The sequence below is a fragment of the Rissa tridactyla genome, chromosome 1 (genome assembly GCF_028500815.1).
Source record: "Rissa tridactyla isolate bRisTri1 chromosome 1, bRisTri1.patW.cur.20221130, whole genome shotgun sequence".
NCBI lineage: Eukaryota > Metazoa > Chordata > Aves > Charadriiformes > Laridae > Rissa > Rissa tridactyla.
The window spans coordinates 27,101,336-27,126,743 of NC_071466.1; the positions used below are offsets into that span (position 1 = coordinate 27,101,336).

General features: G+C 37.1%; 1 protein-coding gene across 13 annotated transcripts in view; it reads left to right on the forward strand.

Annotated features, from left to right (window-relative positions):
* Positions 1-25,408, forward strand: part of FRY (FRY microtubule binding protein) — a 252,364-nt gene that overhangs the window by 153,799 nt on the left and 73,157 nt on the right. For all 13 annotated transcript variants that reach the window (XM_054201901.1, XM_054201922.1, XM_054201892.1 and 10 more), the window contains 14 exons: positions 667-838; positions 2,404-2,536; positions 6,717-6,824; positions 11,105-11,360; positions 12,445-12,627; positions 13,513-13,599; positions 15,377-15,636; positions 15,964-16,153; positions 16,911-17,035; positions 17,222-17,279; positions 20,585-20,676; positions 20,877-21,049; positions 22,965-23,125; positions 23,974-24,084. In XM_054201901.1, coding sequence (XP_054057876.1) covers positions 667-838; positions 2,404-2,536; positions 6,717-6,824; positions 11,105-11,360; positions 12,445-12,627; positions 13,513-13,599; positions 15,377-15,636; positions 15,964-16,153; positions 16,911-17,035; positions 17,222-17,279; positions 20,585-20,676; positions 20,877-21,049; positions 22,965-23,125; positions 23,974-24,084 — 2,109 coding nt within the window. The remainder of the gene's footprint in view (positions 1-666; positions 839-2,403; positions 2,537-6,716; positions 6,825-11,104; positions 11,361-12,444; positions 12,628-13,512; positions 13,600-15,376; positions 15,637-15,963; positions 16,154-16,910; positions 17,036-17,221; positions 17,280-20,584; positions 20,677-20,876; positions 21,050-22,964; positions 23,126-23,973; positions 24,085-25,408) is intronic.

Consider the following 25,408-nt stretch of genomic DNA (forward strand, 5'->3'; position numbering starts at 1 on the left):
GGCTACCTTTTGATATACATAGACTTCAGCGTTCTAAAAAAATACGCACAATGTATGTAAATGCACCTCTGGGATCCTGTAGGTAGGACAGCCTCTGAGGTTTTGGAGTATGTTCCTGGGAAATTGAAACATTCTGGTCTTTCGGTCATTGCAATGCAAAGCCTGCAAGTTTTCCCGTGGTGAATTCCCTGAAGACATTCAGGTCACTTAGCCTCACCTTCCTGGTGTTTTCACGTTGCAGTTCTGGCGCTGAGCACCATTCCAGACTTTTCACACAGTATGGTCAACCCCGAGGCCTTTCAAGACAGTTACTAGTCTTTTTTCATAATGACCACATAGGACATTTGTGTTTAACTGAAGGTCCAGTTAAGATGTATTACTGAACTCAAGGTCGAATCCCCGTGTTTTCTCCTGAAGGTAAAGAGACAATGCACTAATGAAAATACTTAGAAATAAAGTTTTGAGAGGAGAGAGCACTGCTCAGAGTGCAGATATGAATTCACAATTTATTTCATGGGCGTTTTTTGTAAAATATATCAGTCAATGGAGCAGAGATACAGAAAAAAATGCTGGCAAGTACATACTCAAAATTTCAAAGTGATTGAAAAATATGAGTAGAGTATGATTATTTGATTATGGTACTCATTCATCTTCTGAACTTTACAGAGAATGAATATTGGTCTGAGAGCTTTCTTGGTAATTGCTGATAGCTTGCAGCAAAAAGATGGTGAACCTCCAATGCCAGTGACTGGAGCTGTCCTTCCCTCTGGAAACACTCTCAGAGTGAAGAAAACGTATTTGAGCAAAACTCTTACAGAGGAGGAAGCAAAAATGATAGGTCAGTAAGAGAATGGACAATATAGAAACTTGGGTGAGAATGAATGTGAAAAAGTCTTCAGTACCTGAGCAGAATAATTTACTGTTGTTAAGTATTCAATTTGTTTCTTTATTGTAAACATACTTTTTGGTGCACTCTAATGAAATTTGTGGTTTAGTTTGACAGATACTGGGTTTTTTCAGTTACTTTCAGGAAAAGTCCTGAGTGGTGCTACAAAAGTGGTAGCAACCCAGTGTTCCGGGGGAGTTAAGTTCACAGATAGTTAAGAGTTATAGCTGTATTTACTTATGTATATTCGTCTTATTAGAAACAGAGCCTGTGTTCAGAAAATGTACCAGCTTTGAAAACCAGCAGATTCCTTTGATATCCTCATTTTAATTGCAGTATCTAACACCAAGTGAAACTTTCAAAATGGCAGAAACTTTAAAATGTAAAATAAAACTGAAGTGGCTGAGTTGAAAGCACTGTTACTTTGGGCTTCCTTCATAGTCAGTGTAGAGAGAGAATCTTGTGCTGTACGAAAAGAGCTTCTGTATCATGCCCTGTTTTTGCTGGCAAAAAAAAGAAAATTTGGCTGCTCACCTTATCACTTCGTTAAGTCCCCCAAATTACATGAATGAAACAAAGTCTACATGTTTGTACACCAGTGACAAAGACCTGTGTTGTACTGTTGCTAGATCATTGTAGTAGTATTACTCCTCATGCATTTGATAATAAATGTTTGCACTATTAAATTCTTATATTTTATTAGGAATTTTGTCACTATTTGATGATACAGTATTCTAGTTTCCATGTATAACACATAAGATTAAGCTAGGTAATTCCTGTGTTTTCTTTTGCCTTCTATCTGCCATTGAACTTTTGACTGTAGCAGATGTGAAAACAGATGTAATTTTTAAATTCTAAGCTTATATTGTCATTATCAAATAGGAAAATAATTGACTAGGGAATAGATGATGAAAAATATATTGTTCAGTGTTAATATATAAAACTTCAGTACGAAAATTAAAAATTTATCCTGTGATGAATACAGAAAAAAGGTTAATTCAAGTTTTATTTTTAAAGTATTTGATGTCCATCAGCTGCTGTAAAGCTGTATGTCTAATACTGTTTTTCACATAAAATGTCATGCCATTAATTTCCATACCAAATAAGGTTTTGGGAGAGCTCATTCAGATTCGTTTTTTTTCTTTGCCTGTAGTTTTCAAATCTTTTACTTTTGTCTTGAAAAGTCACAAAATATGTTGTGTTACTTGGCAAACTGTGTGGCTTCATTTGACTATGTAGGGACATATTTTTACTAGGTATTTTTTAATTTTTTCTCCAGGAAAAATATGTGTGTATATATATCACTTGGGCTATTTTTACATATGATAGCATTCTTTTGGACAGGGCAATATATTCCGTCTCAGAATCAGGACATCATTACTAGTGGAATACGCTATCTCATGAGGAAAACATTTTTCTTAATTCATGCAGCATGGCATGAGTAGGCAGCTTTTCTTTTCAAAAAATATACATCTGTAAATATCCCAAGTTATATAAAAAAATGCCTATTATTGCAGGTATGTCATTATATTATTCTCAAGTAAGAAAAGCTGTGGACAACATACTCAGACATCTCGACAAGGAAGTGGGGCGGTGCATGATGCTCACCAACATACAGATGCTTAACAAAGAACCTGAAGATATGATTACGTGAGTGCTAAAGAACAGTAAATGCCATAAAATATTGGGAAGTAATTTCAGAACTTCTCTATTTCTGGCTATCATGAGTCATCAGCGAAACACCAAGAAAGGGGAGCATTTAGCTTAATTAGTATATACTTTGAAAAACTGTTTATGACAGGTTGATTGTACTTCTTCGCGTGTTGCAGTGTTTGGAATTGAACTGATACTCTCGATGTAGCCAAAATCACATGTGAATCCTATGAATGTTTAGATGGTAGAATTGAAAGCCCAGAGTGGAAAACGTGTCAGCCTACGCTCAGAACACTGTTTCAGGGTATATCTGTATCACTGGACTTCAAAATGAATGCAAAAAATTCTGTAAACCCCTATTAATAATAATCTTTTAAAATTCCCATTACTATTCATGCCTGTAATCAAAATCAAATCTTAATTAAAAACCCAAGTCACTTTGTGATAAGAGTCCTGGATTTAAGCAGTACCCCACTGGAACAGAGTGAAACCAGTACTTCTCAAGCAGTGTTGAACAGCAGCAAAATTATTAATGAGGAAAGTTTCCTGGAGAGAGTTCTAGTGAGGTGGACATCTTAGAGACACAGGCATCATTTGACACATGTTGAGCACGGATTATAGAGATCCCAACTGTAAGGTGACCTTGCATATCTTTCCTGTTGAAGAGGTGGACAAGGTAGTTATGCTAGAAGAGAAACAACCCCTAGAAAAAAGCTTCAGGTGTAGTAAAAAGGGCACCGGTCTCTTCGAGATTGTTTTTTTCATATACTCTCAAAAAAAAAAAGAAAAGACAACTTGCTAAAAATACCTTCAGTAGATAGACTGCAATGGCTGGCCAAATTCAACTGCCTTTTACAGCTGATAGAATCTTTATCGCATTAAAACATTATGTTTTAATATCATTCCTCTGCCCTTGTATCTGTGACTGTGTAGATCAGATTGTAAGATCTTTGAGTCTTTAGCATTGTCTTACTTTATTTATATTAAATGTCAATATTACTATATAACAATATTTCATATTTTTCTTATAGTACTAGTATAATACTATAGTACCAGTACACTGCTCAGTACTCACAGCCATTTTTCATAACCGCTTTGGGTATTCAGGCTTTTGCAAGAGGAAAAGTGAATTTCGAAACACACATTTTATTCCCAAAAGATAATTGCTTAGAAAAACCTTGAGCACTTGGATAAGAAGTGTACTTAACCTTAGCTGTAAATATCCTTTCTATGGTTCTCAGCATCACCAAAGTGGTGTTTAGTTTTAAAGACAGTGAATAAATAGACTTTAAAGAGTTTTGAATTTCAGGAAATCTTATGGTTTGGTAGTAACTGTTGTCAGAGATATAAAGATTTTAAGGTTGGAAGTTCTAGACATGTAAGTTACTGTATTTTTGTGTTGTAGGCTATATGCAGGTGACTTGTAACTTAATATATACACTTGAAAGGAAAAACACATTAGAACATATTTTTACTTGTTCTTCCAAATTCACGGAACTTTCTGCTTCACTAGAGTTACGTATTTATTTTGAGTTCTTATGGGCTTTAATACACAGATACAACACTACTTTTATCTGTATTTTAAAGTTATGGCTTTTGTCATATTTACATATAGCTAATGTTATTGTATAAACCGAATATCATAATGATATTTTTAATAACAAGTAAAAATTAGAGGGAAGTTGCTAGGCAATGAATAGTCATAACATTTTAAAGTATACAGATTCTGGAATTTTCTTTGGCAGTGTTAGACATGCTTCTGTTTTTAACGGCTGATCCTTTAAGCATTTATTGTTGAAATAGTAAATGCCACTCTGAAGAGTCTTACTAAAATCCTGACTAAGGAGCATCCTTTGCATCCTCCACTGGGATATGAATTTCGATACTGGCTATAAATACTTTCCAACATCTAGTCAGAATAGGGCTTCCATTTTTCTAATGTACGAACCTGTGCTTCAAAGATTTTTGCTGACAATACCGAACTAAAATCTGCTACTGCTGGTATGGAAATGCAAGTTTCCAGGTGAGGGCAGCTGTCGGTGTGTTCATCCAGAGCTCGTCCTGTTGGACCCTGAGTCAGGCAGAGATGACTGCAGAGCACTGTGAGGCCCCCCTTGCCAGACACTTCGCATGCTGTGCCTGGTAGCTCAGATAAATTGGGAACTTGAGCCTCAGGTTTGAATCTTTCTGAGAAGCTGATAAGCCACAAAACACCCACAGATTTTATATTTATAAATAATTACTCATTTGCCTTCGTAACTGCTTCCTCTCAGATGATTATTTTACTCGTCTCCATTTTAAATGCACAAACTGTTTACCCTTGCCAGGGACTGATAGTAAGGAAGCTCTCCAAAGTTCACTTTCCGCTTCAAGTCAGTGGGGAAGATTCATTGGCTTGCCTGCAGATAAAATTACTAATAGCACATTACTGTTTACAACTATAAAAATATAATATTTTGCAGTAGTTATTAATACAACTAGTATTTGCAAGTTCATAACTAAGTTCTCAGATGAGATGTTGTGTTTCAAGTCAATTGCTGACACTTTCCAAGTTCTATCTGTTAGGATACAGGATACAAGTACAATCAAATAGAGATAATTCATTGTGAAAATAGTTTCCCCTAATTGTACCATTTAAGTCAGTACATTAAAATCATATCATCATATTATTTTATTAATGTAATACATATCCAAGCTGATAAGTATATAGGGTGTTAAGAGAAAGAATGGTATTCACTAAAGAACTGTCTTTAATCTTTGAATTAAGTAAGCCTAGTGTCAGTTTATGCCTTTTCTGTACCTATTATTTCAGTGAATGCTCAGTGTTACTCTATAAATCTTATTTTAGACTTGTGAGATGGTATTACATTAAGGCTTTCTCTGTGACTGAACACAGAAGTAAATTATCCAAACGCAACATCCTCTGCTGGGTGGAGAGACAGGGTAATGTAGTAAGCAGGGCATCAAACTGGGGTGCAGGAAAACTAGGTTCATTTTCTGTTTTGTCACTGAATTTCGATGTGGTGTGAAATAGGTTGTAATGTGTCTTGGTGTCTCTCTTTTTTCCCCATTCTTTTCTAGTTCAATTGGAAGCATATTAAAGCAGAACAGTCTTTTTCTGCATGTTTATAGCAGGGTCCTTAAATAGGACCTTGCTGTTTTGATTCCTCCAAAGTATATTACAGGCTAGTAATTAGTAATATTGTGGGAAAGACTGTACAGTTTGAAATGCTGTTATGCTTTGGTTATTTCTCTATACTCAATCACCAAATAATGGATCATTAAAAATGATCAAATATAACCCCACAATTTTGTGTCTGTCTGAAGGACTGCTTTAATCTGCATTCTTACAAAAACAATACTGGAAACAAGTCATAAAACAACTGCATCTATTGTGAAAATAATCAGCAGCTGAAACCTGAGATACTTCTAGAAGACTTAAGGACTTCCAAACTAATTTTTGATTCCTAATGAATTTTTAGACTCAACCACTTTCCCAGGCAGTTAGGGAGCAGTAGAGCCATTCCACGGATTAGAGCCGCCTTGGGGCTAGTAAAACATGTGTTAGCTGATAATGGTTGCTAAAGTGCTTCTGTCTCAGGGGAGGATCAACGGAAGCTCTCCGGCCATACCTACCTCTAAATTATGCTTCTTTCTCAGTGTATTAATGTGTGCTGTGCAATTTCCACAGATCTGTGCCCTATTAAGGGTAACGGTCTGTGTCTTCAGTCTTGTTATTTGGGCTTCTTACACATCTACTACTTGCTTTATACAACTGTTGTAATATAGCTGTACTGTGATGGGGAATACCCCAGCTTTTTCCTCATTGCCTCATTCAAAACTTGCAACACGCAAATACTGATCTTGATGGAGGAACTCTCCTACGTTATAACTCCTTCTTGATACATCTGCCAGTTCCCCTTAGAGAGAAACAAATGAGTCAGTAATAATTGATTTTTCAAGCACTGTATAGATAGGATGCATGAAAAATGTCAAAACCAAAACCATTTATTCAGTGGAAACATTTATTCATGTTCCCTTCTTATTTCATTTATAGGGTCTAGCTTCCTGTCCTCTGGCACTCCATTATGTCCAGCCCTTTTCTGAAAAGCTGTAGGTGGATCATTTAACACAATTACTTGATAAGCTTAGTCAAAATTCTGGTTTAATTTTTCAGCGGTGAAAGAAAACCAAAAATCGATCTGTTCAGAACATGTGTTGCTGCTATTCCTCGATTGCTTCCTGATGGAATGTCAAAACTGGAGTTGATCGACTTGCTGGCAAGGTAAGCTCTTCAAGCGTTAAAGAACTGCCCAAGGGGAACAGAATGAAAAAACTGAGCCACAGAATGCATAATGGTTTCTTAGGCAAAACCATATCCCCATAAAAAGTAATCTGATATTAATGGATAATTCATAGAAGTCCTGGCATCTTTTTACAGGCATTGTGTTTATGTTATAGACTCCTAATTTCATAAAAAAGTAGATACATCATCCAGAACTCTTTTCCATCAGTATGCGGGTTACATGATATTCGGTATTCTTCATTATATTTGTTGCCTTTTTTTTAACCATTCTAATTAACAGGAGAGAACATCTTTTCTGTGTAGTGGAAAAATGTGGAGATACCTGTTTCATTTTGGTTTATGATTCCCACATGTTGTTTGATAAAATAGAAAGTGCTAGATGTGGTATCTTTACAAATACTTTTAAAATTGATAATAATTATTTTAATTACTTTTTTTTTTTTTTTACTATAAGACAGAAAATAAAGAAAAGGATAAGTTTAAATTTCGTATTCTCCCTGCTTGGGGTCCATTGAATTTATCTAGGTAGGCTTCACTGAAGAAGGTAGTCTACAACACATGACTGCTGAAACAGTTTAGGTTACAGGATGTCAAATCAGTGACCTACTGCAAATAATTACAATAACAGGTACTGGTCAGTACAGAAAAGTCTGTTACATTTCAGCTTAGTATCCAAGTCAAAGATTCCAGCATGTGTTATTTATGTAAGTGGATTATGGTGGTTTATCAAGCCATGAGGCCCTTGCAGCTTATTGCTGTCAGGTAACTGTGAGAAAGCAATCTTTGCCACTCTGTTCTTGCTTTTGAAATGTCTGTGAGGAATGGCAGGTGTGGGAGTCAGAGGGTTACATGCAAAAGCATTTTTTCTGCTCTGTGAACACCCAGCTCCCAGTGATGTGCTAAAACAGTGAAACAATTAATTCTGCTAGCAGTAAAGAGTGCAGACAGCCTAAAAAGCCAAAATTGCAGCCAAGGATAGGTGTGCTGTGGTGCATGGACAGCTTGATTTCCTTGTGTTTACATCCTCTGCTATAAATCGCTTGTGGGTTGTTTTAAATCATTACATTATCAAATTATACAGAGACCATATTAAAAAGTAACATCAATTCCGCTTAAGAGAAATGAGAAAGGACATGTTTTCTTTTAATCCAATATTTTAACTAGCTTTCTATCTTTAGTAAGGGGCTTAACTGAGCTGGTAGAAAGCACGTATCCATTCTGGTCACAGCTCTTCAATCACAGAGGATTGTCCAGGTCAGACCTGTCACTACTCTTAAGAAAGTTTGGAGACTAATGTATATTTCTTCATAAATTGGTGCTTCCCTCCTTAAGTCTCACAACTGTCAGCATAAGCACTGGTCTATCTCTATTCTGTCATCAAACTTCATGCAGAAAAGGTCAGTTGGGATTCTTTAGCCACAATCAGTTTGTAAGCATTTCTTGAGTAATTTCCATGCAAGCAGTAGGTCTGCTGGGTTATCTGACTCTGCGAGAAAAAGTGAGACATCAGGAGGAGCTGAGGACACCATCTCTAGAGCAACTTTGGAAGCAATTACGTGCTCAGCCTTTCCCCAACAAGGGGATGTTTGGGAAGCTGTTCTCGTCTTCTACATGTACTCATGCTACAGCATCTTTGAGACATTGGTACTGTTTTAAATCAGATTCTTGAGTATAAGCAAGGGAAACATAGTTAGGGTAAAAGTAAGTGCACGCATAATAGGATGGAAAGCAGTTAATGGACAGTTCATTGTTCAGGAGATGTGTAGCATGGTGTTGAAATAACCATGTAGGGTCTCAGTATTGCAGAGCAAGATCACAAACTGAAAACACCAGAAAAGTGATGTTCCTATGAAAAGGCAAACCTTATTCACATGTATAAATAAAAAGAAGTCTAAAGGATCTTTGAAAAAGTTCTTCTGGTCTAATCAGTATCAAGGATGCCTGATTTGGAGAATGACCAAATGTCCCAGCTGGGGCATTGCAGTTGAAGAAGAGACTGACCAGAAAACAAGAGAAAGTAAGATCAGTGGGTCGAAAGAATTAGGTTCATTTAGTCTGGGACTGTGTGGACCGAAAACAGTCTACAACAATATAGCTTCAGAGAAGAAAGTAATAAACTGTTTAAGGAATTAATACCTGGCTAATCTTAATCTAAGCCTCCAGGCTACCCCAGCACCAGAGCTGCTTCTACATTCTCTATACTCTCCCATGTTTATTTGTGTCCAGATTGACTACTACTCCCAATTATGAAAAAGCAGTCCCATGAGGTAAATCGTTGCTGTTCTAGAGAACACTGCATTACAATATTGTGTCTTTTCTGGGTCAGAGACTAAAATCAATACAGGAATAAAAAACTTTGAAGAGGTGATGTTTCAGCTCCTCTCTGTTTCTGAAAAGAACACGAGAAGCTGTCCTGTCAGATATTTGTGTGGGACTGTGTTGTTGGGGTGGAAAGCTGTTAGATATTTTCTTTTTGCTAAAGATAAAATAACATCTTTGCGTTAATGGGTTCTTTTATTCACACTTTGGTTTTAATTTTTCATCCTCACGACAGATGTATCTTTTGGCTTTTTCCAGAAGGAGTCGGTAACTCAGCCGCTAGACTTTCTTCCAGGACAGCTGTATTCAAATTATAAGCCATAAAGGAGATGTCAAGTATATAGTGTACCTTTTGCCCTTTCAGTGCCCACTGAAACCATTCATTAAAAATTCCCAAGTACGTCTTAAATTTAACTGACTCAGGTGCAAACAAACAAAACATTTACTTGCTTCCTCAAGCTGCATGTGGTAATACACAGATGCATTCTTATGTTCAATTTGAATTTCATCTCATTTGATAATGCCCTTGCACGGTAACTTGGGCTTAGAGATGCACGTCTTCTGTATTCTCTTACCCGTTATTACTTTGTGTCATTGTGGAAGTCATTTCATGGATGACTTAATCATAGTCTCAGGGGTTTTGCTTGTTTTTCTGGTTTTGGCATTCCAAAGAGGAGACAAAAATGGTCCTTTCTTAGCACAACAAAATACTGTGTTTCTAAATTTATATAGAAAGTCACATGGTTATTAAAGCGTAACAGTTATTTTTGGAGTCATGTTCACCAGGGGTGAAGTTTCATGGCAGTCGCGTTCCTTTAACTTAAATGAAATGTCCCCTGCCTCCCAATTAAGCAGCTATAATGAGCCAAATTTGTTATGAGCCTCATCTCATCATACGCTTCCAACTGAATGGAATTTGGTTCCACTCCGTTGTCTGTTTGGGGTTTTTCTTCCTAGCTTTCTCTCCATTTCTTTATAATGCGTCCTCGGTTTTGACTATGTAGATTAAATATAGATAAAATACTTTGAAAATGAGTTCTAACACACTAGAGAAAATTACAGTCTTGTGGGTAATAAAAACAAAATAAATCATAAAGGCAATGAACCACAAATAGCAGAACACACTGATCTGAGTTTACTTCCTCTGCCAAGCTACCAACACAGAAGTAGTTTGATAATTTTTGTGTCAAAAGCAAGTATATAGATTTTTTATGTTGAAAAGAACTTCAACATGATGATAATACAGAAGGAAATAAAATTTGAAAATGGGATCTGCAATTGCACCATCTTTCAGAAGGATTTTGGGGGCATCCAATGTGTTTTTAAAAGTATGGAAAGTCCTGAGGCTTTTTTCCCCATTTCCCTATCCTAAATTGTTTAAAACATGAAGCAGTTCTTTAATTGAAGTGCTTCTTTTTATTTCTTTTGAAGATTTGCTTTCAATAATTGTGATTTGCTTCTTTGCTAACAATTGTTTTAACTTTTAGGCAGCTGAAGTGTTGTGATTCTTTTATTTTTATATTGCAAGAAAACAAATAAATACATAAATTGTGAAATGCTGTATTAACCTGGAAGACTTCTGTTATCATAACTAAATAGAATTTATTTTATAAGTGAATAAATCGGAAGTATGCTTGGTTTGGGGAGACAGCAAAGTTGCCAAATTATGTAATTTAAAGATAATATCTTTCAGGAGTGGAACAAAGACTTCTTTCAGATCCAGGAATATGTTCATGCACTGTTGTAGCAAGAATTACATTATAAAAACAGGTTAAGGATGTTAATTGTGGTCAGTAATAATGAAACCCTGATAGCGTCATTGAAATTTACGTTGTCATTGGGAATTTTCTGTCAGTGTTAAGTTACCGAGAAGTATGTGCTCGCTACCACAATAAACACTCCGTAGATTTTTATTACCTGACATTTACTTTTACTTACAGGCTGTCCATCCATATGGATGATGAACTTCGACACATTGCACAGAATTCTCTTCAGGGTCTACTTGTTGACTTTGTTGACTGGCGGGAAGATGTACTCTTTGGTTTTACGAATTTTCTGCTACGTGAAGTGAATGATATGCATCATACCCTTCTTGATACTTCACTGAAGTTGCTGCTACAGTTGCTTACACAATGGAAGCTTGTGATACACACTCCAGGAAAAGCCTCTGAACAGGCAAAAACCAGATCTGCAGAGGTATGAAATCAAGCGATCTGTGTCCTAACGTTTATACTAATTGAAGGCAGAAATTATGTTCTTTGGTATTGCTGTGGTTTATGCATTTTGTATTTACTCACCTGAGAAGAATTTACTACGTAAGTTTTGTTAAGGGTAATTAGTTCAGCTGTCTTTTGAGGACAGCTATGTCCTTGTGTAACACAGCAGATGTTATTGTTGTTGAGCAACATAGGAGAATGCATGTCAAACTGAAATACGCACATCAACAAAAGCACATAAAGTGAAACATGTCTATGTAGATGTGGCAGAAGGACATTTTCCCAGGACTGAAACTGATTGATAACGCTAGTGGGAAAGCTGAGAAGAGCGACGTGGATCTTCCCTTGCCGTAGCCATTTCATTTAGTTCAAAAACATCAGAGAACCAGATTGTTTCTATAGCCTGCTGTCTCCATGTGTTACAAACATTCCTGGGAACTGAACAGCTTTGCTCGTGCTCCTCCCATCTGCACTGTCCCACAGATAATTTCACTATGAGTGATGATTTTCAGGCTTATCTTCTAACCCAATCACATTGGAAATTTTTTCCTTTGGGCAAGCATGATGTCTGCTTTATATCGCAGAGGACCATTAATTAATAGGTAATAATAGTATTACAAAAATGTAGAAAAGGGAAAGCCTCACATATTTTTCAGTAAATATTGTTACACTTTACTGAGGTTCTAGAGGCCACCTACCAGGATAAGGTGTTGCCTGCTACAGGATCAAAGAAGGGCCTGAGAACCTGCTATCTGGAGTAGAAAAAGTGTGAAGTCTTCACAGTCTGACTTCATTTTTTTAGTGGAGGGTGGAATAAAACAGGTGGTTGAATTGCAAACTAGAGGGAGGGGTTTGGCCAAAGGACTCTGCTCATATATTGGTTTTGTGGAACAAGGTAGCTTAAAGCAACCTTGGTTGTTTGAGGGAATGCTGTCAATCTGCTTCAGCATTTACATGGCCTCTGCACTTTGTTTCTTTATATGTCCTTGTTAAATAGAGTATTTCTTGGAGACCTGGTTTTCAAACACCATCACTCCATTTTCCCCCCTTGCACTGTTCTGCAGTTGATACCAAATGGATCCAGCCACAGGATACAGTCTGAAAGAAGCCCCTATTCTAATGTACTACATGCAGTCGAAGGATTTGCACTGGTTCTGCTGTGTAGTTTCCAGGTTGCTACACGTAAGCTAGCTGTTTTAATCCTCAGAGAGATCCGTGCTTTATTCCTGGCCCTTGGCCAAGCAGAGGTATGGTTTTTCCTTTTCTGGAACTTTGAACTAAGATTTTCCAAAGATAAAGCTCAAAACTGCTATTACAGTTGCTTTTAATATAATTGCTGCATTGTAGCAGGTATGCATTCAGTTTATAAAAAAGCATTTGGTTTGAGCTTACCATTTCTGTTTGCCTTAACTCTGCAGACCTTTCTGTGTACTCAGCAATGTAACATTAATAACGTGCCTTGTACAAAAATTTGAAGGAAAACATGTACAGCAACTTAATATTTTCTCTTGGCATGATGTGAATGTAAAAGGCACTGTAAAACCTTTTTTTTACTGCATAGATCATTTTTGTATTGTCAGGATTATAAATTTGTATTGGAAATCAAACTCATTCCTGTAGCATACCGTTAAAAAACACAGCATAAGACACATTTAAGATTATTCACATACATTTTCCTTGTATAGTAAAAATCTCAAAGTCTTTTTTATGGATATAGAAATATGGAGAGTCATGTTGTGTGTTGGCGGTCGCAGCTCAGTGAGCCATCTAAATGCCTAAGAACACAAATATGTGTGTTCATGGCAAAGGAATGCTTTAATAAACAGTAAGCTAATTTTTCAGTCTTTTGATACCAGCTATCCAAAGTCATTTGGGATTTTCTGATATGTGCTTTTGTTCGGTGAGCAGTGAGCTCTAGCCACAAATTAACTTCATTTCAAACCACAGCCTGGACTTGGTTCTGAGATTGATATGAAAAAGACAAAATGCACCCATCGTTACCAATGATATTTTTTTAGCCATTCTAGATTCATGTCGTAATTTTTAGGTGGTTCTATTTCAGGTACCAGAAAATAAGAAGGGAAATAATTTGGTCAGGAGAGCAGTTAACTTGTGTTCTCTGTGTTATGCAGGATGATGACAGGCCTATGATTGATGTCATGGATCAATTGAGTTCATCTATTCTTGAAAGTTTTATTCATGTGGCTGTTTCAGATTCGGTAAGTACTACTTTACTGTTACTGCTAGTGTTTACGTAGCGCATGGATGTAACAAATATCAGACAGGAAATACTGAAAATAAAGCAGCTAGAAATCAAAGAAATCATACAGCTTTAAGGCTCCAGCCTTCTACCCAAGAGCTCCAAGGATCCACAATGTCCCAGACAATCTGTTCCATGAAAATAATTATACTATGGGTATAAAAGATACTACATATAGAAAAAAAAAAAAACTATAGCAAAATTTATAATCAAAACTACCTAGATTCTGGACCTGTGACCTGCATCCGAAAGAATCATTGTGAAAGTCTTCTTTCTAGCACCACCTAATGCTTGGGGCTCCTGGAAGCCACTCACTGCCATCATCTGTTCCAGAAGGGAATAAGCTTTAGCTCCCTTGTGTGCTCAGAAGTGGCCATGCCTGCAAACCTAAGCCAAAGATCTACAGTCATTCACAGCTGGGGTGAATCCCTGCTTTCGCTCTCTCCTGGGCCTGATGTGCCTAACGTGCAACCAGAGGAAGCAGAGATGCAGTAAGCATTTAGAATTAAAATGTTATCGGCAGAAGCACTGATACATAGGGCAACTCGTTTTGTATACTATCTTAGAGATTAGTGCCCTTGTCCAGAGAGCAGAAACCATCTATTTTGGACACTTTTCAGCCTGATTAAGCCTAAAGCAACAGTCGGGCTTTGCCACATGAGTGCCCTTTCCTGGGGTAGGAAGGGTACGTGGAACTGGTGGTGAAGTCAGGCCATTGTGCAGCTGAAAACAGGAAAGTTGAGGGGTCAAAAACTGAGCAAGCAAGAAACATTCTGCCTCTGTAACACAGGAATTAGGAAATTCAACTGAAATAACAGCATCCGGGTTTGGATGTTGCAGTTTCTATAGGCAAAGGTTGGGATTTTGTGCTTTAATTCTATGCATTAATAACATAGCAAAGCAAATCTGTTGCCTGTGTACCTCGTTTCTGACAAGTACAGCAGAGAGTGGTAATTTAATGATTACTTTTGTAACAGTGGATGCAGGATGCAGGCAACTGTTACATCCTATTTGAGGTCTGATAAGTGAATAATAAGGATGCCAGAATACACGTGGTTTAAGTTTTCATTCCACAAAGCTGTTTTCTCAAGACAAAATTTAAATTACAGTAGAGAGATGGTGTGTTGATGTGAGAACCCTACTTGCCACTGAAGACAGCAGGATTTAAAGTGGATTAAAACTCCGTGAGCACCTGCTTCAATCTCTTAATTCCCTACACACATATTCAAATGCCCTGGTTAAGGCTCAAGAATATTTATTAATAGCATTGGTATTTATCATATTGTCATAGCATGTAGGAGTCTTAATCATGGGCTAAGGCTCTGTTGGGCTGTTCAGACAACGAACATAAGGACAATCTGTAGCTATTGCGGATTGCAGTCTCATACAAGAGACAGTGCATGGGTGCAGGGAGCAAGGAGAATAGACAGTAATGAGATTATATTGATCAGCATAATCAATAGCTATCATAGAGATAAGGCCAAGTTATGGTGCCTGTTGCAGTAAATAGGAGCTTCAAGGAAGAACCAGAGGGGTAATAATGAGGTAGCTCTTATCAACATTTGTTAAAGCTCCTCCTGAGTGAAAGTGCAATGTGACGGGAAGCAAAAAAGTGTTGGTCTACAAAATCCAACAGAAGGTGTCAATGGAGCTTGAAAATAAAGACAAGTATTGAGGGGGAATGTGGCAGGGAATAAATAACTGTCACTGTGATTTTTTATCTTTGCTCTCCACAGACAACAATCCCATTAACACACAGCGTGGATTTGCAGTGGCTGGTGGAGTGGAATGCTGTCCTAGTAAATAGCCATTATGATGTGAAAAGTCCTTCCCATGTCTGGATATTTGCACAGTCTGTTAAAGACCCATGGGTTCTCTGCCTTTTCAGTTTTCTTAGACAGGAGAATTTACCAAAACATTGTCCTACAGCTCTCAGCTATGCTTGGCCGTACGCTTTCACGAGGCTACAGCTGATAATGCCTCTTGTGGATCCAAAGTAAGTGGCAATCTGCATTTAACTTTAATTGTTATGGGTTGTGTGATTTTAAAACAACATATTTTTTATCTCATGTTTCAGTATCAGTCTGTAGGTCCTGCAAGGTGCTACCCAAGCATTCAGTTTTGAGTTTCATAATTGCAACTTGTAAGGTGGAAAAATCTAGTTTTCTACCTTCATTAATTTTTCCTACATGGGATCATGACATGTTGAATAGCAGACGGTAGCTACATAGCATGTTTCATTCCCTTTTCAGATAGTTTAAGATACTGTGTAATTAAGACTGGGAAATTATTTTAATAATTTTAATTTATTTTAATGTTCTAGTATTCCTGTTAATGCAAAGAAAACAAGTACAGCAAGCAGTGGCGACAACTATGTCACTTTGTGGAGAAACTATCTTATTCTCTGTTTTGGAGTAGCAAAGCCCAGTATTATGAGCCCAGGACACTTGCGTGCTTCAACACCAGAGATCATGGCTACCACTCCTGATGGAACAGTGAACTATGATAATAAGGTGATGCATTCTGTTTCAAACAAATTATTCATTTGGGAGAGTTTCAAACTGCATCTGCATGCAAAATAATATTCTAATGAAACTATTTCAGTTTGGGGAATATTTTGATGTGTGCAAAATGCTTAAGGAACATAATTAACAATTAAAACATCTGTATCGATATGATGTGTCAATAAATATTTGGCAAAAGCTATGGCACATTCAAAATATTACTTTTTTTTCACATTCTGGGGTGATGTTTGTTCAAAGTATAGAAGTTCTGGACATATGTGTTGAAGTTAACTTTAGTTTGTCATCCCCTTTCTTTCCTTGTAGAGCTCCCCAATTTGTAAATTTATAACATTATTAAACAATAAGGCAGATTTCTGAACAAACATTGTCTGCCTGTCAATGGAAGGAATATTATATGAACTACAGTTTCAAGTAGTAGCAACCTGAGAGGAGCAGTAGCTCCACAAATGCAATTACTGGACTATTTTAATGAAACAGCAAATTAAGCAAATTCCAATAATTTGAATGAAAGCAAAGAGATTTTCCAGGTGTATTTATTTGCTAAACCTTATTGAGATGATTATGATGTAGCAGACATCCAGTTAGGCTGGTGTATTAATATCCAAAATAGTAAAATCATTTCACCATATTTTTTAAATACATATTGATTCTTGGACGATGTTTTTTTATTTAAAAAAAAAAATGTATTTGCTTAATATTGATAATCCTGACAATTAAATGTCAATGATTTCTTAATATATTTTAGGCTATTGGAACTCCATCTGTTGGAGTCTTACTAAAGCAGCTAGTGCCTTTGATGAGACTTGAAAGCATAGAAATAACAGAATCACTTGTATTAGGATTTGGAAGAACAAATTCCCTTGTTTTCAGGTACTTCCCCACTTATTGTATTCTCAATTATTTGCCTCTAATTCAAATGCATTACTTTTGTTTTAATTTAAATATACTCAAATTTTTATTTGCACTTTAGACATTACTGTTTATGTATTGATTAAAATATTGATGCTTTTCAGAGGAGATCGGAGTTTGTTTACAAATTATTTTTTTTTAATTTAGGGAATTAGTAGAAGAACTTCACCCACTAATGAAAGAAGCCCTAGAAAGAAGACCAGAGGTTAGTTGAGGAAATTAAATGTACTAGTTTCTCTAGACTGTAAAATTAATTTAAAAGTAGTCATTTTGTCTCCTTGAAAAACAAAGATCTTTTGTACTAAGTAACAATTTAAGCTCTGTGCGTAACAAGAATTTCATTATGTATAAGAATATAATTTAAAATAATTCCATTGAAACTTAGTTTAATTTAAATTCATCAGTGATATGAAGTGTGCAATGGAGAAATCTATTCTGAGGAAAAATTTCCAGTCAAATGTGGAACCTCTTCATAGGGAACTCAGATATATCTACTTTCAACATTTGGAAAAAATACCTTCTAACACAGCTGGGTTACAAGCACATTTCATGGCAGTGTTCGGATGTGCTTTTTATTTGCAGGGTAGGCAGGTTCATCTATTTCAATTTCAATGTACTCTATTTGTTTATGCTAAATACAGCAGGTTAACTGGCAAATTCATCATTGTTTTCACCTTCATTATAGTACTGTCCTTTGTTGTAATCAAAAACAGTGCTTGAAGGGATGCCAAGAGATCATCCAATCTGTCAAAGAGAGGATGAACTAGTCTTGCATTATTCCTGACAGATGTTGTCTAAACCGTTCTTAAAAACCTCTGGTGACAGACTCTGTAGCCTAAGTGGTTTTGTCACAGGATGTGTCTATGCGGTGAAACGGGAAAGCCATGGGGGGAGCTTGACTACTGGACACGAGTTCATGTTCTGATCAATTTTCCCTCCCTGGATCTGTTTGGCTCTCCCAGCTGGCCCCAAGACAGAAATCTGAGATGGCTCTGGAGGTAGCTCACACGCAGGAAAAGGCCCAGAAGGCACCAAGCTGCCAAACTTGTCCTCCACCAAACTACCCCAGCTGCCTTTCCTTTGCTATGTTTCCCCTCATCCCCTTACATCCCCGTGTGCAGCAGCCTAAGGGCCACATTACAAAACATTACAAAACCACTGTTGTCACGAAACTCACCTCAGGTTACAGCAGGCAGTTTCTGATAAGAAAATACTTAGTGATAATGTCTTGGGCCAGAGAAATGTTGCGTAAGTCACGCTAGGCAATATGGGCATAGCCTTGGGGTCTTCTGGAGCAGTGTGAATACGGGGCAGCCTATGCCACTTGACTTTGGGGCCATGACCAGTCCCTGTCTCTGTTTACTGGTGTAGACACAGCCCTTGTGTCCATGCAGCTCCGCTGGGAAGTCTACACAGCTACATAGAGAAAGCAATGTTGCTGCATTAATACTGTCCTCTGCCCAGGCTCGTTTGCCTGGTTCTCAGGCAATTTCGAACTCTGTGTTCACTGCTCTGTCCTCCACAGCAGTTTCACAAAAGTATCCTCGTGATGACCCAGTGTGCTGTCCGCCTCTGCCAAGTCATAGTCATTGGTGAAGAAGTCAAGCAGAGAATGGTGGTCAGGAAGAAGTTAAATCATTAATAGGTAGACGGAGGCTCTCAGCTATGCCCAATATGGAAATAAACAAAAATCAGTTCACTCAGCGGGCACTTCATTCATGTTAAGTTTTATGTGGACAATTCTTAATAATTCTGTGTCTGGCAAATGTCCGCTACGATTTCCACTCTGTTGCTTCACACCTCAGTTCACTTGTGTGCCTTCCATCCCTATGAAGTCTTTGATTTGAAAGTCACTTGTTTTGATATTGGGCAGAAATGGATTAATAACACGTTAGTGAAGCCGCTGGCCTCTGCATTTCTGCCTGTGCACCACTGAAAACAACTTAGACTTGAAAGGCCTTTTCTGGAGATGTGCAGTCTACCCTCAGGAAAGGAATCACGAGAATGCAGAGGTTTACAGTGTGCTGTAAGAGCAAATTTAGCACAGGGAAATTTCAGTAGAGGAGTATGAGAACAAGAGACTGCAATGCTAATCTCTATTGCTCCTGATATGAAGAATTGGGCCACCTTCCTGCAGGCAGCACCACCAGTAAACCTAGGAGTGTCTGTATAGGTCGTGTAGCTGTAGAGAGAGAACATGGCAGGCCTCCCTGTCAGCAGGCAGGTATCCAACACATCAGAAATAACTTCCTTGAACTGACATATGCTATGACTAGAAAGAGTGCAGCCAAGAACTGCAGGGGTAAGCCGAAATGGACATGACACAAGATCCACCATGTGGGCTCGGGCACAGAGCTTGCCAGATCGCCTCTGACACTGTTGCAGGAGGCAGCAGAGACTGTTAATACTCTGTTACAATAAAACTGCTTTTCTCTCTACATGTGCTTCCTGGAACCTTTAAGGTGTAAAGGGAAAAGAAACAGAGCTCTAAATAGGACAAATGAAATGGCATAATGATTTGAATAAAACCTTCGGCTAGGATGCTGCAGCCTGCCAGTCCTGGGTCAGAATAACAGGGAAAGTATCACTTCTTTTTCCGAAGTATCTGCTACTGGCCATCAGCAGAGCCAGAGTACTAGGTGAGATAAGCCTTTGATCTGAGTCAGTATTGCAGTTCTTACATTCTGAAGAGGAAAAATTGACCTTTCTCTCAGCTTTTTTTGTTCTGGCAGCAAATTTCTTTGAGTGAAATAGCAGCTTTTTGACCTCCTCATATTTTTTGCTTAGTGGAGATGTGGGATACAGAGAAACAAGTCAATTTAGCCCTTCAGCAAAGAAAAGGCCTTGTTGCATTCACATCTTTCAAGGCAAGATAGAAGACAGAAAGGACAGCTTTCTAGGAGATAATGAGATACAATGAACCAGTTAACAACAGTGTAGTCCTATGGGAAGAGTATGTTAACTGTGTGTACAACCACTGCAGTCAACACATCCAAGAGTGTACTAGAGCGGTGCCTGTTAGGAGCTAACTTGAATGTGGGTGATGATGTAGCCGCAGCATTGCCAAATTCAAGAGGGGAAAACCACCAAAGTATTTTCCTGGGGTCTAGATATCAGTTCTGCACTTTACAGTGCTTCCAGCGCACAGAATAGTTGGTGTTAAGCTAACATGAATATCCTGAAGATAGCATGGTTTTTGGCACAGGAACCTTGGATATTAATTTTTATCTAGTTCATCATTATTTCATTTCTACAGTTTCAATGTGGACAAAGGTATCTGTTAATAGTTTGTTACAAAGACAAAGATCATGTTAAGTTCTGTGTTGATCTGTTATGATGAAATATCCACTGTTATGATGAAATATCCAAAAGCAGTCAAGTTCCTTCATGAAGAAAATGCTTGAACTGGACTTCTTAAATCTCACTACTGTGCTGACGTTTCTGAAGTTACTAGTTTTTAGTGTATGCACCTATGCATGTAAAAAATGGTTGTTTTTTTTAAATTCCAAGAACAAGAAACGTCGAGAACGCCGAGATCTACTAAGACTGCAGTTACTGCGAATTTTTGAACTACTTGCTGATGCTGGTGTTATAAGTGACAGGTAGGACTGTCACTTACCATTAATACTGATGTTTAGGTGAAGTAGTTTTCAGTGTTTACAACACTGAATTTATGTCAGTATGTTCTTTGAAGAATTACGAATTCTGTCAGATATTGAGAGATTTTTATGCATTTCTTCAGAAAGCTGTAGTATAACTACACTGTTACTCTGTATTAATGTACAACTTTCCTTTATGCTAGTACAAATGGAGCCTTAGAAAGAGATACCTTAGCCCTTGGAGCCTTGTTTTTAGAGTATGTTGATCTGACTCGCATGCTTCTGGAGGCTGAAAATGATAAAGAAGTCGAAATCCTTAAGGATATGAGAGCACATTTCAGTGCAATGATTGCCAACTTGATTCAGTGTGTTCCAGGTATGGTGCTAAATTATCTTCACATACTATGAAATTGCATTTAATAGATGTATTGGAAAAGTAATTTTTTATTTCTTTTTTTCTGTGCTTTTTTCACTGCTTGTGAATTGTCATTGTAAAGGGGAACACAGACAAAAGTGTGTTCAAAAGTCCATTAAGAGTCAAATAAAAAAACCAGTAAAGCTTGTTTAAGCTTGTAATATTCATCTATATAAGAATCATGTCTTTAAAAGCCCAGCAAAGAAATTGTCTCTAAGAGCTCCAGATTTCTTTGACATAGGGCCTTATTTGCTCACCTTGGCTTTATTTCCAGACTCTTCATAAACTCAGACAGGCTTTGAAAAATATAGGTAGGTGCAGAAAATGTACAATATTATATCTAGTGAAAAGCTTGCCTGAGGTGTTGAGACTGTATCCTATGTTATCTGACTCCAGTTGTATAGCAAAGATTTCTCCAATTGATTTCATGCCTTTTATATATTGCAAGATCACTTCAGAAATGTAATGTAATTCCAACAGGGAAAAAAAAAAAGTCTACTGTAAAGTCTGTGTGATTACTGGAAGGCAGAGTCTGGATATTACTCGGTCTATGTAAATCTGCTATCTCCAGGTCATTTATGACAGGATGTTACAGCATTGGTAGCAACAAATAAGAAGGAATGCCAAAGAGCTCAGTAAGGGAATAGATAATGAACACATGTTTTCATGTAAATTCCCAGTGTGCAAATTTTGTCGGTCGTATAGTTGCTTTCAGCTGTGAAATACATAAGTATACAATAGATGAACAAGATAAGGAAAAAATGGCATCCCTGCTATTCTTATTTAAGACAGTAAAAGAATACCCTTTGAGTGGAAGTTCTAAGCTGCTGTTAACAAACAAAATGCTGAATTTCTTTCCTTTATTCCTTTTCTGAATGGTGCTCATTAACAATACAGAATTTCTTTAATAGTTATTTTGCCAGGAGTATTTGCAAAGGCCTTCCTCTTTGCATCCTTTCTCATGCTCTACAAGGCACATGACCAATGACTGCATATTATATGAATTTTCCATAATGAAACAGTCATGTTGTGTGTTTTGAGAGAATACAATAATAACTGATGCATTTCAATAATTCAGAGATGTATTTTCTGCTAACAAGACAGCTTTAAAGTGTATTAATAACTAACAAAGCCGTAACATTTAACTCCTAGCAAACAAATGGTTATTGTGTCAACATCTGTCATCTTTAGCCGCTGTTCATATTGATTTGCGTTATTATTGTCTAGTTAGACTCTGTTGGCTTCCAGCACAGTTTCTAGGTGAAAAATAGTTGGCCAGTAGTAGTTTGCCAGCCTCTTTAATAAGTGTAGTACTGCCTCTGCCATCATGTTTTACTTAGGGGAATTAAAACTACTGTTTATTTCTTTCTCCACATGGTTAAAAATTCAGAGATATTTTTCATCTGCTGAGGTAATTTAGCTGTTCAGAAAATATACCACAGCACTGTCAAAAACAAACAGGCACCAAGTTTCTTTTATTCCTTGTCCCTACCTATTACTGTATTAGAATAAGACATACGTATTGTTTGGGCTTGCATTTAGGATTGGAAAAAAACAAGTCAATATTTGCCACTAAAGGAATGCAAGAAGCAGTGAAAATCCTGATTCTATAATTAGTTTCTTGCATGCTGTTTCTAAAGTCAGATGTACATACTTTTATAACTACACATTAATGCAGGTTCTTAGAAATAAGCTACATCTCATTCACTACGTTGGATTTTCAAAAGGAGCTTAGATAATTTGGAGTAAGTGTATATTGAACATTTAAGAAAAACTCCCTTTTTGTAGAAATTTGGAATTCATGTCATCATCTCTGCCACATGGATGTGTACTTAACATTAACAAATCACAACGATTTCTATTTCTGTTCACTTAGTTCACCACAGGAGATTTCTCTTCCCTCAACAGAGCTTGAGGCATCACCTGTTCATCTTATTCAGCCAGTGGGCAGGACCTTTCAGTATTATGTTCACACCACTGGACCGGTACAGTGATAGAAATCATCAGATTACAAGATACCAGTATTGTGCATTAAAGGTATTAAAGTTTCACTGTCAAAATCAGTAACAGCAATTTTCCAGTTCAAAATACAAGTAATTGTGGGGTTTATTTCCTTTTAATTTCACGGAAGTTTGAATTGGCATACTTGATGCAAACTTATATATATGTGTACAGTGGTACCATAGAATATAGCAGTATGAGGCGCTGAAGTTATGCATTTTTTTCTTTGTAGACACTTCTCAAGGCTAATTATTTTCAAAACCAGAATGCATTTTAAAATTTTACTTAGCTGTTCATTACCAGGTTCAGATCCAGTGAGAGGATATTAGGCTCTAAAATTAAATGTAGTACCAATTCACTATCACGTGCACATCTCAAGACTATCTCCCACGCTTGCCTGGACACATGCTCAATAATAAGAAAACACTTTTGTGGCAAAACCAGTTGCAACTCACCCACAAAAGTAAACTAGGAAAATAATAGCTTAGGTACTTATATAAGCTGCATCACTTGGTATACAACAACTTTAATTTCTGCAGAAAGATACCGTTAAAAAAATCTGTGTATTTTAATTGGTTTTGTAGCTTGATTTGTAAAGACTGGGTAAAATGACAAAAGGTATCTTGAAGAATGGGAGAACCAGGCTGTAATATCCCTGCCAGAATTCTTAAATGCAGCATTATCTTGAAATACAGTAACATCTATAGCAACATAATCACTGAATTCTAGCAAAATCAGCTGTTACCATTGTCACCATTATCACCATCGCTCCCTCCAAAATAAAAACAAGTGGCAGTCCTGTTAGCCTGGACCTGGGCTCAAATCATTCTGAAAGTTTCATTCTTGTTAATTTTTTGTGTAACTGAAGTCCCTTGTGTTTTTAGGCCATGTCAGCTGTGCTTTGCTGTGGACCTGTATTTGATAATGTTGGTCTTTCCCCTGACGGATATCTTTACAAATGGCTTGATAACATTCTGGCTTGTCAAGACTTACGTGTAAGTACTCACCAAAACGCAATACTGATGAAGAGTTTGTGACTGTAAGAACTAAGGCAGTATACATTCTCTGTTGAGCAGGAAACAATAGCTTTATGTGAGGTTCTAATACAAAAATGTAGTTAATTTAAAAGCATTAAAATAGCAAAAGAATTATTATTCCTGAAAATATAACGCAGGTAAATAATAAGCCCCCCAAAATTGCCTTATGGTTCAGTGTTGCTTGCAACAGAAATTAGGCTTTTCATCTGCTGATAAAGAAAGGTTAAAAATGGCATGAACTCAAAAATATTTGTATTTCTGTTTGGAGTGCTTCCACCCACCTGCTTCAAGTTTCTGTGGAGTAAGAATGTAAAATCCCATCCTGCTTGGTAACATAGATGCTGGTGAAAGAAATCTGAGTGAAAGCAAGTGGGTGGATCTTCCAAAGAAGTCAACAGGATAAAGGTTCAAGAGAGGAAAGAAAGATTATTTTTTTTTTTGTTATTTTTTTAAAGAACATGTAATAGAATATTCTTGCAATTTTCTCTTCCATTTCTGTTAAGCTGGGTTTTGACTTTGTAACTCACAGTCATAGTTCTGTATTTATAGCTGATTGGACTATCTCTTTGATTAAGGAGGAGTAGATTGCTGATTTACATCAAGAGGAGAGAGAGAACAGTGATCTTTCCCTTTGTGGTATCTTGCATTTTGACCCCTTGTTCTCCCTAAAAGTCTCATACCAGCACAGGTGACTGCGGTTGCTAAAAACGCAGACAGCTGCTTGTGGAGCAGCTAGAGGATACATGCTGTAGAAATGATAATTGATTAGAGAAAAAAAAAGGTTGGGTAAATTAGAAGAAAGAAAGGACAGCTACAGAGAAAATCTTTGGGAAATTAGGTAAGATTTTGGAATGTTGGTAGGGACGGAGCTATAAAGATATTTGTAAGTGATTTGTATAATTGAAATTCTTATGGATGTGGGAAGGAAACACACAGAACAAGAGAAAGGAAAAGATACCCTTTTCCTGCTGACATGTTTTCATTATCATCAATAAATATTGTATCACCATGTCTAATTAATCATTAGTCTATGCCACTCATAAAGTAACTGGGGGCAAAAATTACCGTTTTTTAACTTTTCCCCTTGAAATGCAAAATTTGGATATGATAGGTGAAATTTGTTTCCCCTAAGCTAATCACTATAATTCGTGAATAATCATTGTAATGAAGGACTGTAACTAAACTGCATTGCCTATAAAATTAGTTCAGATTTAGATGAGAAGGGTCCTAATCGGTCCATTAACATTAAATATCATTTGCAGTCTTTACAAGTAGTTACCTG